The 14,295-nt window shown below is 38.1% G+C and overlaps 1 protein-coding gene across 31 annotated transcripts in view; it reads right to left on the bottom strand.

Moving 5' to 3' along the window:
* Positions 1 to 14,295, bottom strand: part of CLASP2 (cytoplasmic linker associated protein 2) — a 182,152-nt gene that overhangs the window by 152,502 nt on the left and 15,355 nt on the right. For 30 of the 31 annotated variants that reach the window (XM_045436717.1, XM_045436723.1, XM_045436720.1 and 27 more), the window contains exons 3-6: positions 9,475 to 9,578; positions 7,686 to 7,777; positions 6,447 to 6,522; positions 4,557 to 4,654 (exon numbers count right to left, since the gene is read on the bottom strand). In XM_045436717.1, coding sequence (XP_045292673.1) covers positions 4,557 to 4,654; positions 6,447 to 6,522; positions 7,686 to 7,777; positions 9,475 to 9,578 — 370 coding nt within the window. The remainder of the gene's footprint in view (positions 1 to 4,556; positions 4,655 to 6,446; positions 6,523 to 7,685; positions 7,778 to 9,474; positions 9,579 to 14,295) is intronic. The other variant, XM_045436739.1, reaches the window with a different exon arrangement.

The raw sequence follows: 14,295 nt of genomic DNA on the forward strand, positions 1-14,295 counted from the left end.
CTCAGACTCCTGAGCTGTCGAGTGACTAGCCCGCTTAGAGGTTGGAGAAACAAGAAGAATGGACACGGTTAATAAGTCATTGGCTTATTTCAGTAAGAACATTAGCATGAGCTATCCAGGTATGATAAAACCCTTAAAGTTGATTCTGATGGGGGGAGAAAAAGCACCTAAGGAGTTTCCCCTAACAACTAAAGTTACTTATAAAACATAACTTGGGAAGAAAGGAATATTACACATTAATCTTACTTGGAGCATAAATGCAAAAATCCTAAGCACATATATGGACGCTTAATTTATAAACACAAGGAACACTGAAGAAAGACATTTTCAATAAGTGGTCTGGGTCAAGTGGACACCCACATGGAAAAAAAAAATGTATCTGCACCCCTATCTCACACCATTTTCAAGGAAAATACCACATGGCCTATAAATCTAAATGTGAATGAAACTTGAAGACAATTACCCAGAGCATGTCTTTAAGACATTAGGGTAAGTAAATATTTCTTAAACCAGGCACAAAAATGTCTAATTGTAAAGGAAATGATTGAAAACTACATGAAATTTAAAACTCACGTACGTGAAAAGACATCACCAAGAAAGTAAAAAGGCAAGTCATAAGGTGGGAGAGGATATCTGAAGCATATACATAGCTGACAATGGGCCTGTATCTAGAACATATTTTTTAAAAGTTCTAATAATCAATTTTTTTAAATGACAGACCACCGAATTTTTTAAAAACAGGCAAAAGACCTGAAAAGACACTTTAAAAGAACATATCCAAATGACTGATAAATGCATTAAACGGTGATCTTCTTTATTAGTAATCAGAAAAATGCAGACCATAACACATTCACCAGAAATCTAAAGTTAGTAAAAATAAGACTAATAATTTAGGCAAGTAGCAGTGAAAATATAGACTAATAGGAAGTTGCAAACAGTGCCAGTAAGAATACAAATGGGTACAACCACTCTGGACAAGTGTTTGTCAATATCAATTACAGGTGAACATACCCTATGGCCCAACAATTTCACTCTCAGACATATTCTAAGAGAATGAATACATACGCACACCAAAAGACATGTACAAGAATGTTTTTAATAGCATTATCCAAAAAAGCTACAAGCTGAAAACAACCCACAAGCCCATCATTAGTATGGATTCATAGTATAATCTATTTGTAAAATGGAAAACTATATGGCAATGAAAATAAGCCAACTGTAACCAGATCCAACAACCCAAATGAATTAAAAAAAAAAAAATTAACTGAGAGAAGGCAGACACAAAAGAACACATACTTTATGATTCCATTTATATAAAATTCAAAAACAGGCAAAATGAAACTATAGTGATAAAAAGCGGGATCATGGTTACTTTTGGGAAGGACAGAAAAGGCAAGAATTAAAAAGGATTTGGGGAGGCTTCTGGATGATTATAATGTTCTACTTTGCCACCTGTGTGGTAGATACATGAGTATATTCACTTTGTGATCATTTACACAGCTGCATACTTATGAGTTACATATTTTTCTGTATGATGCCATACTTGAATAAAATTGTAAAATTATTTAATAAAAAGTAATTTCAATATAAATTTTTAATTTTTTTAATGTTTTATTTTTGAAAGAGAGCGAGCGAGCAAGGGGTAGAGAGAGAGAGGGAGACAGAATCTGAAACAGGCTCCAGGCTCTGAGCTGTCAGCACAGAGCCCGACATGGGGCTTAAACCCAAGAACCTTGAGATCAGGACTTGAGCTAAAGTCAGGCACTTAACCGACTGAGCCACCTAGGCGTCCCTAAATTTTAAAATATATATAACGTAACATATATACATACATATATGCACATACTCATACACATAAATATATTACATTAACGTCAATTCTCTCATTCACATAAAATAACGTACTTTACTCAAATGAAATTGTTAGCTTTGTAAGTAGAAAATGAAGAAGCACTCAAAATAATGCATATTCCATGTACGATCTTGTTACCAAAAAATAATCGGTACTGGGAAAAAACTACATGGTAAGAGACACAGCCAGACAGGAAGAGAGTTACGACAACAGAATAGACCACCACCTCTTAAGTGGTCTGGCTTTTCCTGACACCACCCTACACCACCAAAAATCTATCAAGCCTCCAGATCCAACCAGCAAGTTACAGGGGGTGAGGACAGAAGAATATCTTAAACCACAACCACAGGAAAGGAACTAGCAATATTCAGAACACGGGAAACTTTACAGGATAAACTGCCTGGCTTATTGAACAAATAAACACAAGGGAAAAAAAGTGTTGGAGGTACATAAAGATTTGGAAAGACTTGTAAGAACATACCAGCTAATTGCGGGACTTCATTTGGGTATTGATACAAACAAAAACAGACACATACTTATGATGTTTAAAAGCAACTGGAAATTGGGGTGCCTGGGTGGCTCAGTCGGTTGAGTGTTCGACTTCAGCTCAGGTCACGATCTCACAGTTCGTGGGTTTGAGCCCCGCGTTGGGCTCTGGGCTGACAGCTCAGAGCCTGGAGCCTGCTTCGGATTCTGTGTCTCCCTCTCTCTCTGCCCCTTTCCCACTCATGCTCTGTCTCTCTCTGCCCCTCAAAAATAAAGAAACGTAATAAAAAAATTTTTTTAAAGCAACTGGAAATTTGTTTTTTGGGTTCTTTGAAACAACTGGAAATGTGAATGCTGACTGGATATTTGACTTATAGAATTATTTGCAAAAAATTTTTAACTTGTGATGACGGTATTATGGTCGTGACTGGAAAAAAACCTCTTTTTCAATTTCTGAATAATTACAGATGAAACATCATGACTTGGGCTATGCTTCAAAAGAATACAGGACAAGAGTAAGTAGGTAAGAGTATAACATGAAACTGGCCATGAGTTGTTAATTGTTGAAGCTGTGTAATGGGTACATGAAGGTTCATTATACTACTGCCTACTTAAGCATGTTTGAAATTTTCCGTAATAAAAAGTTAAAAAAAACAACAAAGGGGCGCCTGGGTGGCTCAGTCAGTTAAGCGTCCGACTTCGGCTCAGGTCATGATCTCACGGTCTGTGAGTTCGAGCCCCGCGTCGGGCTCTGTGCTGACAGCTCAGAGCCTGGAGCCTGTTTCAGATTCTGTGTCTCCCTCTCTCTCTGCCCCTCCCCTGTTCATGCTCTGTCTCTCTCTGTCTCAAAAATAAATAAACGTTAAAAAAAAAAAAATTAAAAAAAAACAACAAAAAAAAAAACAACAAAAAAACTTTCAAGCCTTCCTTAAAATGGGGACTAAAATTTGATAACAAAAAAATTTAATTGGAATAATATCTTTTTTTTTAAACCTATTTTTTTAAGTTTACTTATTTATTTTGAGAGAAAGAAAAAGGGAGAGAGGGAATCCCAAGCCGGTTCTACACTGTCAGTGCAGACCCTCATGTGGGGCTTGAACTCACAGAACCATGAGATCATGACCTGAGCTGAAACCAAGAGTTGGATGCTTAACCAACTGAGCCACCCGGCTGGCCCTTAAGTTTATTTCTGCGGGGGGAGAGAAAGCACAAGCAGGAGAAGGGCAGAGAGAGAGAGAGGGAGACACAAAATCCGAAGCAGGCCCCAGGTTCTGAGCTGTCAGCGTGTAGCTGGATGACATGGGGCTTGAACTCACTAACTGTGAGATCACAACCTGAGCTGAAGTCGGATCCTTAACCAACTTAGTCGCCCAGGGACCCCTGAAAAAAGATCTTTAATAAAAATAGAAACTCTGAGAAGTACTAAGAAAAAAAGTACCTCTGAAGAAAATGTTGATATATGAGAAGCTTATCGATGGGATTTGTATTTTTACTGACCTGATTGATGAGACTCAGATATTCTTAATTTTCCTTTTATTTGACTACAATTTAAGAGTAGTGACTAGGGGCGCCTGGGTGGCTCAATTGTTAAGCAGCTGACTTCGGCTGAGGTCACGATCTCATGGTTCATGAATTTGAGCCCTGTGTTGGGTTCTGTGCTGACAGCTCAGAGCCTGGAGCCTGTTTCAGATTCTGTGTCTCCCTCTCTCTCTTCCCCTCCCCCGTGTGCACGTGTGCACTCTCTCTCTCTCTCTCAAAAAAAAAAAAAAAAAAAAAAAGAGTAGTGACTAATTCTTATATAGCTTTCTGTTATCCAGTTCCTTGTATAGTGTCTTTCAACAGGAGGCACTAAAAAAAATATTTACTTAATGAATGGATTAATATTTTTACTATAATCTTGCTCAAGCATCTTCCAAATACTGTAATGATTATTACTGCCTGGTATCCAAAAACAGTTTACCTGACATGGTATTTAATTACATATGAAATAATACAGGAGTATATATATAATCAACCAGTGTCCAAGAAAATTACAAGATCTCAAGAACTTTTTATTTAATTTTATTTTTTAAATGTTTGTTTATTTTTGAGAAAGATGCGTATCTTTTTGTATCTTTAGAATTTTAAAAAATTTCAGAAAATTGAACCTATTTAAAATACACACATGAAAGTAAACTTCTAAAACGAGTGGCAAATAAACAAATGTAGCGAGACTTACCTAGCGGGGGGAATCCCCCTCTTACAGAGGTCCACCCTCACTCTCTCTCCCACATGTCTATAGATCTCCACCACAGCCAACACTGCCGCATCTCTCACCTGCCAAAGAATTCAGAAATTAAAAAAAAACAAAACAAAACAAAACAAAACACCTTAGATGAAACATAATAAAATACTTCACCTCAAGGCAACATTACACTCGCACACCAACTTGAAGCTCTCAGTTGGTTTTAATGCTTCTAAACCCCTGAAAGATTTTGGCAGGTCATTAACAAAAACCAAGAGGGCCTGCAGAGAAACCTCTAGAGAAACCTTGTAAAAGGTTCCGTAGAAACCTAAAACATGTAAATAAAAGCTATTAACGTGGCTTTTAAAAAACCTTCTATTTGTAATAAGCCCGCATAAAAGCTGCCAGTAACTGTATGATTACAAATCATTACTGCGGTTAATACGCTTTCCTGGAATAAAACTGCCCTTCAAGAATGTGGTCCGAACCCAACACTCAATAATGCGCAAAGCATCATTACTCACAACGGTCAAAAGATGAAAACAACCCAAATGTCCACCTATGGACGTATGTATAAAGAAAACGTGGTATACACACACAATGGAATATTATACAGCCTTAAAAACGAAAGGAGGAAATCGGACAAATGACAACACAGAAGAACCCTGAAGACGTTATGCCAGGTAAAACATGTTAAATACAAAAGGACAAATTACATGGTTCCACTTTCGTGAAATACCTAGAGCGTAACAATTCACAGGAGAAAAAGTAGTATGTGGCTGCCAGGAGCTGGAGGACTGGGGGGAATAGGGAGTTCTTGCTTAACAGGTACGGGTTTGAGAAGATGAAAAAGTTCTGGAGATAGACTGTGGTGATGGCTGCACAACAGTGTACTTAATGCCAACGAACTACACACTTCAAAACGATTAGAATGGCAGGGGCGCCTGGGGGGCTCAGTTGGTTAAGTGTCCGACTTCGGCTCAGGTCATGACCTCGCGGTTTGTGAGTTCGAGCCCCATGTCAGGCTCTGGGCTGACAGCTCGGAGCCTGGAGCCTGCTTCAGGTTCTGTGTCTCCCTCTCTCTGACCCTCTCCAGCTCACGCTCTGTCTGTCTCTCTCTCAAAAATAAGCAAACATTAATAAAAAATGACCAGAATGGTAAATTTTATGTTGTGTATATTTTACTACAATTAAAAGAAAAAAATGTGGCCTCAAGACAGGAATTTGGAAGATGGCCATATTTTCCATGCCCAGCCCACCGCCAAAAAGCAAATGAAGAGGAAGTAAAACTCTACAAACCTCCAGGGGCAGAGCCAGGCCTAGTAGCAAGGAAAACCTTATCCAGGGTTATTCCAAATGCCCAAGCTGTGCCAAAAAGGTTACAGTCAAGATTCAACTCCACTAGGATGGACAGGATCCAGAATGCTCCCTTTTTATGCCTAGCATACGCAGCTCAGGTAAATTTCTAGCAAGGGATATACCACTGGTACAAATTCTCTCGTTAAACAGGGTTCTGTGGCAAAAAGTTGTTACGCAGCCACTTTCAGGAATGAAGAAATGAGGCTGACAACCTGTCCTCACGGTTAAGAGCGGGACTACGGAAAGGAACGCTCTTTGTCACTCCATCTTTCAAACCCGAGAACTATCCTTTCAGCACCACACATCCTTAACGCCAGTCAAACGAGTGACAAACTTGAGCAACTGAAGTGAATATAATGTGTTCTCAGGAAGTACCTGGTGGATTTTAAGAGCAAAATGACACGAAATCTTGATTTCACAACCCCCTCCACCCTCCCTCTTCTTTTTTAAAAACGGAGTAAGAGCCCTAAGAAGAAGAGGTGGCCAAAAAAGGTAGTCAACGCTTGAATGTAAATAAAATTTTACCTGACTGTTGGAGTCTCCAAATAAGATACACAAATGTGGTACCAACTTGCTGAGGACTAGCGGCCGAGCCCCAAAACTAAATAAAATTTGAAACAAAATAAAGAGAATTTGGTGTTAGTCAAACAGTAAACAAACTATACTTTCTTCTGGTTTGTATCAATAAGACAAATATGGTGGACAGCACGGGCACACATCATTAAAACATGAAGGATGTGAGACACAAGCAAAAACTAATTCTAAACAATGTGAAATATGCAAAAGTGAATAATCATGACTGACAATGAAAACCGTCGACACATGATCCAACAGAACAAAATGTTCAACCGATGGCACTCTTAAACCTAGCAACCTATCAATCGCTCATGAAAATTTGAGCTTTTGCTTTAAAATAGTGATATTTTTAGATGCTGTGTCTCCAATAAATTTGCATTCCAATAAACCTTTATGTTTATTAATATTTTGATGAGGTCATGGGTTGAAAGCAAATGACAGGAGAGCCAAAAACCACAAAAGTTGTGCAGACTGAATGCACTTACAAGCTCTAGATGGCAGAAAGGACCACAGAGGAGTAAAAGAAAATAAATGAAGGTATAGTTAGAATAAAGGAAGTAACGCTACAGGAAAAGTTGAAAGTTACAATAGATCACCTATCTTGTTGCATAGAACTTGAGCACATAATCAAGAAAGGGAACAAAAGCCCTGGCTTACCAGTTTTTCGGACTGCAGTTGTGAGCTCTGTGTTATCTATGCTTCCGAGCTCTACATAATGCTACCCAATTCACCGTCTAGCTACCTGGCCGAATCTTGGTCAGTCTATGATTTTGGTAACTACCCACAGTGGTTTAGAAAACCTAGGTGGGGGAAATAGCTACAATATCTGAAATACCACTGAGTTAAAAACAATGCCAAACTGGGTCCAGAACAGAAGAAGATCCTAAGTTATACCCGCATTCCTGTTATATGACCATCCATTTTGGGTAGCAACTACTACTCAACTTATTTAAGAAAAAAAGAGAAACACTTATCACTGACTAGTTGTTTTAAATTAACATACACATAAAAAATTAACAGCCAAAGATATTAGATCAAATAAAAACTCTCATACCAGAGATCAATTAATAACTAATTTAAAATTTGTTATTTCCATAGCTTTCCTTGAGCTTTACAAAATGGATACTGTTTTTTCTTTTTAGCAAAATGAAAAACAAGTTGACTATTTTCAATAATCATAAAACTTACACGTTTAAGGTTTCAATAAGACATAGACACACGCCTTCTCGAGATCGAAAATTCTTGTGCTTAAAACCAGAAGTCAACTGTTCCCAAATGTACTATTTGAAGGAGAAGTAAACAAGAATAACAAAAAATTAAATTACTCATGCTTTAATCTTTTATCTATTCCCAACCTTATCACCAACTTTCATGAGAACTCAATTTTCCCATCAGATTTTACTTCTCAGTTTTTCTAAGCCAATTTGTGCTAGTAGCATTGCTCTCACCCATTTTCTAATATTATAATCACATTTTTTGGTTTTTATTTAATATCTTTCACTTTAGATTTCAATTATTCTCAGAAAAACAATGTCCAATACCTAAAAACCTTACAATTTCCATGCACAGAGAATTCTAAGCTTTAGAAACCTTTGACAACAATGCTACCATTATAAGCCCAGTAGTCCAGTAAGCATTCAAAATGTCTAATGTTGCCTGGCAACTACTACAGACTGTCACATGGAACAGGATTTTTCAACATTTTATAATTCAGGCTTTTCTCCTTCAGCACTGGATCCAAATACAGAAACATTATTTGGGTAAGTCATTTTATTGCTGCCTACTATAATTCTCTTTTGTAAAAAGCATACATAAACCTATACAGATAATCCAACTTTATTTTCCAAACATACAGCCAATTGTCTCAATCAGTCCTTTCTCTGCAGTTAGAAACACCATCCTTTCCATTTATTAAATTCACGCATGCATACACACACACACACACACACACACACGCCCTTCTCTTCCTGGACTCTGTTCAGCTCTACTAATATTACTCTCTGCCAAACTTTCTAGCAGGTAACCTGGAAGTTTACCTGGAAAACCTGAAATGTGAATAACCTGATGCAGCACCACCATCTCTGGAACACCAGTCTATATAAATACTTATATTTATGTCCAAAAACACACGTACAAGGATGTTACTTATAGTACTATTTATAATAACACATCAAAAGGGAGTTAAAATTTGAACCACTAAGCAAGTGCTGAAGGATACCCACCAAACTATTAGCAAGGACTTCATTCTAAGGTGTAAAATATCTCGGCCAACAGTTTAGTTTTACAATTGAACACTCTTTGGATGTTTTTCTAAAACGTATGTAATACATAATTTTAAAACTGTATTCTAAGTGACAACACATTAAGTGATAACACATTGCACATATTGTAAATTCTGATTTTTTTCTACTTAACATGAGATATTCTATAAATCTTTATTTACATGTCAATTTATTTTCAGTCTCCTTTCAAAACATCTCCCTAAGGGCTAATTTTTTTTTTTTTTTTTTTTACTATATTCATAACACACAAATCAGTGCCCTAGAATATATGCTTTATCTAATTAGTAACCACCTGTTTAAATAAAAAATTTTGTTCTTGTCAGTGTAAAAGTCGCAGTAATTAATACAACATTCAGTAGTTCTCAAAAGGAGCTTTCTCACTGAACATTGTATAACCTGCAGGTAAGAGAAACCAAAGAATAATATATTCAGCATATTGTCCAAGTAACAGAATCTGAGTCAGCTTTATAAAAAATGCCAAAGAGTAGAAAATAGGAAAAAGCAAAACAACACAATGTTAAACACTGACATTTTACTTTAAATTTCCATTTCTTTAGAGCATTAACAATGATTCAGTGTTTCCAATTTCAGCTTCCATGTCCCTGGAGGCTTCCATGACTCGCTGTGATTACCATCCATCCATCCCGATATTTCATCACTGATTAGCAAAATCGAAATTTAAAAGGTAGGCCTACCATAGGTGCTGCTACTTGATCCATCAGCTTCAATATCAGAGTCTGAGCTTCGTCTCGAACCTTGTCTTTGGCATCTCCCATTCTGTCTATTAAGGCTACAATAACTAGAGAAAGGCAGGAGGAAGAGAGTAAATATTTATAATTCATCTCCATTATAAGCTATAGTTTACAAAATTATAATCAGCTCGTTTCATAAATGAAAAGTTATCAGGTAAGCAAATTATTTTCTTTACTCATGAGTCCAATAAAAACTAACGGAGAAGGAAGGTTCAACAGTATACTTACAGCATGATATCCACTTAGGATAATGTTCAAAAAACAGGCAGGACTAAACACTATCCTATTTAGAGACGTGTATGGCTAGTCAAGCTCTACAGATCAGCAAGGGAATGGTCATGTCAGTGGAAACGTCATGTCAGTGGTAACGTCTGGTAGAGGGAGGGAGGGGCATCAGGAAACGCAGAGAGGAAGCAGCTAAGATGGCAGAGTTCTGGTTTCTCGACCTGGGCACAGGCAGGTGTTGGTTTATGATCACGTTTGATAGGCACTTTTATGTATGTATGACATATTATTCTGACAAAAATAAAAGCCTAGGCCCCCGGGATTACAGTTTTTCTCTACTATGTCCAAGACTGTGGCACTGTTTCACGCAAGGAGGCAAGAAAGGCAGGTGAGAGTCTATTCTTGGAGAGTTTTCATGAAAATGGCTTCTGTAACTGTAAGTCAACAAAGAACCACAAAGAAATGACATCTGTTGAGGGTGAGGGTGAAGGGAAAGGGAGGTGAGGGCAGAATTCAGAGGGCACAGATTCTAAAGTTCACTCATAGGGCAGAAATCTCTCACAGTCAAAATTATCTTTTTGTAATCCCTTAAATCACCACTGCCCCTCGTGTGGTATTACAAGGTGTGAGGCCACATTATTTACTCTCCTTTTGTCTTTACTTTCTCAGCTCCTAAAGGTTTGCAGCAGTGCTCACCCCAAAAGGTGACTAAAAATTAAGGAGAGAATACATTTAACTTAGAGTGAAGGGCACTAAGTAAGTACTCTGTGTGTCACCTGCCACCCCCATCATCCTCCATGTTGGACGGCAAAGAAATTAACTTGTTTCTCTTTTGACACGATAGCTATAGCCTTCCTTTCCCTGAGGCAGTGAAGGTTGAGGCCTAGTTTAAATAAGGGAAGGAAGAAGAAATAAGATAGAGAAAGGGATTTTCTCTCATTTATTTATAGACAATTATAATTAAGTGTATACATAATTTGATGCAAATATATTCTACAATAAACATTGTCTACAATATAACAACCAGACTGGTTTAGTAATAATAAACAACACTTAAGGTAAAAAAAAAATTACATTATTTTTGGAAGAAAATTAGACTATAGTGAGAAGCCCACTATACCAAATGGAATATTATCCAAAAACCTAAGCTTAATCAAGGAAATGACTGTATAAGAAAACAAAGTTCTTGCCATAAAATCATAAGCCTCATCATGAGGCAACTGAAGTACCTGTCAGCTGGAACAATATAAATACTTTTCATCTCGCTTAGATGTATTGTTAACATTAGAGAAAACCATTGACATCTGTAGGACTGGCTGTTGTGGGACTCTGGTTCTGATAGCTTCTGAGAGGCAGAAGATAGTAATAAACACTTAATAAATGTTAGCTATTATTCCGTACTAAGCATTGAATTATCTCAAGTCAACCTCATAACAGCCCAATTAAAGAGAGTAGGCTCATTTGATAGAGAAGGCCCAAAAGGATTAAATACCTTGCCCAAAGTCACAAAAATGGCAAGTTGAAACCAGGATTTAAATAATCCACACAATTAGGTCCCAGTTATAACTACTTCCATTTACTTGTAATCGATGGGTTCTATGTGTGTGTACGTGTGTGTGTGTCTGTGTGTGCTAACAATCACACAACAGGAGTATGAAAAAAAATATCCACTGCATTCTTGAGAGGTGGGATTTAACTCCAAAAAGAAAATTAAAATGTTGGCCCAAACCAACCTGTGAGTGTCTTGGCTCACTTCAAGACAAAAAACTAAACTTTTATAGAATATAAATAGCAAAAGCAACCTGACACTACATAAACATTATAGTTATTAAACAAAAAAAAATCCATAAATTTTTTGCATTAGAGTTCCTTTTTGATACATACTCTCTTGGTGTGAAACAGAACAAGATTTTATTCCTAGTTTTACCAGTTGTTAATTATTTAAGACCGCAAACTTCTCTGAATTTGAAAGTTTCCTTGTCTATAAAATAAGGAGGCTCCCTCTCTCTCTGCCCCTCCCCCATTCATGCTCTGTCTCTGTCTCAAAAATAAACATTAAAAAAAAATTTAAAAAAATAACAATAATAAAATAAAATAAGGAGGGGTGCAGGCCTATACCTCACATGACTAGTGACAGAATGACGTAAAACTGGAAAAAAAAAAAAACGAAAACAAAACCCACTTGTGCTAAGCCCATAGTAAGCATTTGAAAGAGTCAACAGTCTACCCAAAAGATCTGTACGTATAATAATGAGCCCTGAACTACCATTCAACGTGATGGATATTCAACAGATAATTATGGGACTCCAAAACAGAGCTTTTTACCGTGCAGCCAGTAAGAACCTGTTGCACAGACTGGAACCCGAACAGTGAAACAGCGGAGAAGTTCAAAGCACAGCCGGTGTCTTATTCTCTCAGCACTGTCCGAGACACAGACCATCCCGCGTTTTACAAGATGCGACAGTGATGAGCAGGAAGCCCGATTATTCTAATACTCTTTCTGCAATTCCATTTTGGGTCAAAACCATCTGCTTAAAATTTGTAAAATATGAGGTCCTTTACTGAATTCAGTTATCACAAAACCAGGGTTGGTGATCGTTGTTAAATGTAAATCGGATATATTTTTTTGCTTGAAAAACTTATTTTTCCACAGTATCTGTGGCCACAAAAGAAATTTTAAATATTTTACATTAAAAGAGCTACATCAAAAGAGCCCATACTCTTTCTGGAACTTTGTCTAAAACTGAACATCAATCTCAATTTTCCTAAAACATCTCTTCACTTTTAATGTAAAAAGATAAAAAAAAAAAAAAATACCTTTGATAGTTAATAACCTAAGTGTACCAAAAGACAGTATCACTCACATCAAGTTACATACATCTAAGATGACATTATTTAAAAAAAAATAAATAAACCTTCAGGGGCCCCTGGGTGGCTCAGTCAGTTAAGCGTCTGACTTCGGCTTAAGTCATGATCTCACAGTTTGTGGGTTTGAGCTCCACATCGGACTCTGAGCTTACAGCTCAGAGCCTGGAGGCTGCTTTGGATTCTCTCTCTCCCCCCCCCCCCCCGCCCCCCCGCCCCCCCCCCCCCCGCCCCCCGCCCCCCCCCCCCGCCTCAAAAATAAACACATGTGAAGGGCTCCTAAAGTGGTTTGGCTTAGGTATAAAACAGAGTAAAACAAAAAAGCTAACCCTGGGCTCTTCATTTAGTACTGTACCTCCTTAAGAGTACACAGAGGGGCACCTGCGTGGCTCAGCTGGTTAACCCTCCAACTCTTGATTTTGGCTCAGGTCGTGACCTCACGGTTCCCAGGTTCAAGCCCTGCAGGTGGGTTTGAGCCCTGCGGGCAGGCTCTGCTGGGGATTCCCGCTCTCCCTCTCTCTCTGCCCCTCCCCTGCTGGCTCTTTCTCGTTCTCTAAATTAAAACAAAATGAAACAAGAGTACAAATATATACTGCCTATCTTGTGGAGCTATCATACAAATTAGAAATAATGTGGGGATAATCTTTTATACACGTAAAGTTGATAAAGCCCAATATGGGTAACAAGTAGGCAGTATACACTAGCAAAGCAGTGATGAAATTTTCGTTATACTACACTGACTCTGAATTAATAACAAGTTTGAATCTCACCAAGGAAAATGATGGACACTTGGGGTTCAAAGTGAAAATGATACTAATATTAATGTACACAAATAACCATAAAGAGTAGATGAGAAGACAGAAAAAAACACTACACATATAAGCCTATATACATATATGGAAAACACATATGAAAAATTATAAAAGCAACTTAATGTAATTCATTGACTATTTAACAGTATAAGAACTATAGAGTAAAGAAAAATTCAATTTTAGTATATGTGCTGCCGAAGAGGGCACTGAGTAAAGAAAAATTCAGAGCAGGTTGAGGTTGGTCTGAAAAGCTCCCAGACACTGAAATCTGAAGTAGGTCCTTTAAAGAGAAAGGACGGACCATGGGAAAGAGGAGAGGATTTCAAAAGGAAAGAGCAGCACAGCAGAACCATGAGCGAGTTAAGCCAGAACTACCAGGAGCGAGCAAGTTGCTGACTAAAGTGGAGACAGTGCTTGCTGAAGACCGCTGATAAAGAAGGCTGCTAAGACGTAGAAGGGACGTACAGGCTGAGAGAAGTGGACCGCCACCAGAGGAGAGCAAAACAGAGGTTCTGAAAGCAGGACAGTCCCGGGAGGCAACAAACTGCGATTCTGGTCCCGTTATTCCTACTGCCTCATTATAAGGAGTCGGTGCATCAAACTCCATGTGGCTCTCCTTGCATTTGAAAAACAAGCAAGATACACAATACCTAGAATTACCGTCCGGTCTAAAATACGGTCTGTCACAACTAATAATAGGGAGCTACTATAGGGCAAGGGTCCCAAACATAAACGCCTCCAGTCAGGGAGGTACGGGAAATGCCCGAACTGAACCAGCTCTAGAAAGGGCGGTACTCCAAGCTGGCGGTATTATAACTGCTATCCTCAGGAAGGGGCAAGACGAGATGGGAGGACTTGTGAA

Source organism: Leopardus geoffroyi, chromosome C2, assembly GCF_018350155.1.
Source record: "Leopardus geoffroyi isolate Oge1 chromosome C2, O.geoffroyi_Oge1_pat1.0, whole genome shotgun sequence".
NCBI lineage: Eukaryota > Metazoa > Chordata > Mammalia > Carnivora > Felidae > Leopardus > Leopardus geoffroyi.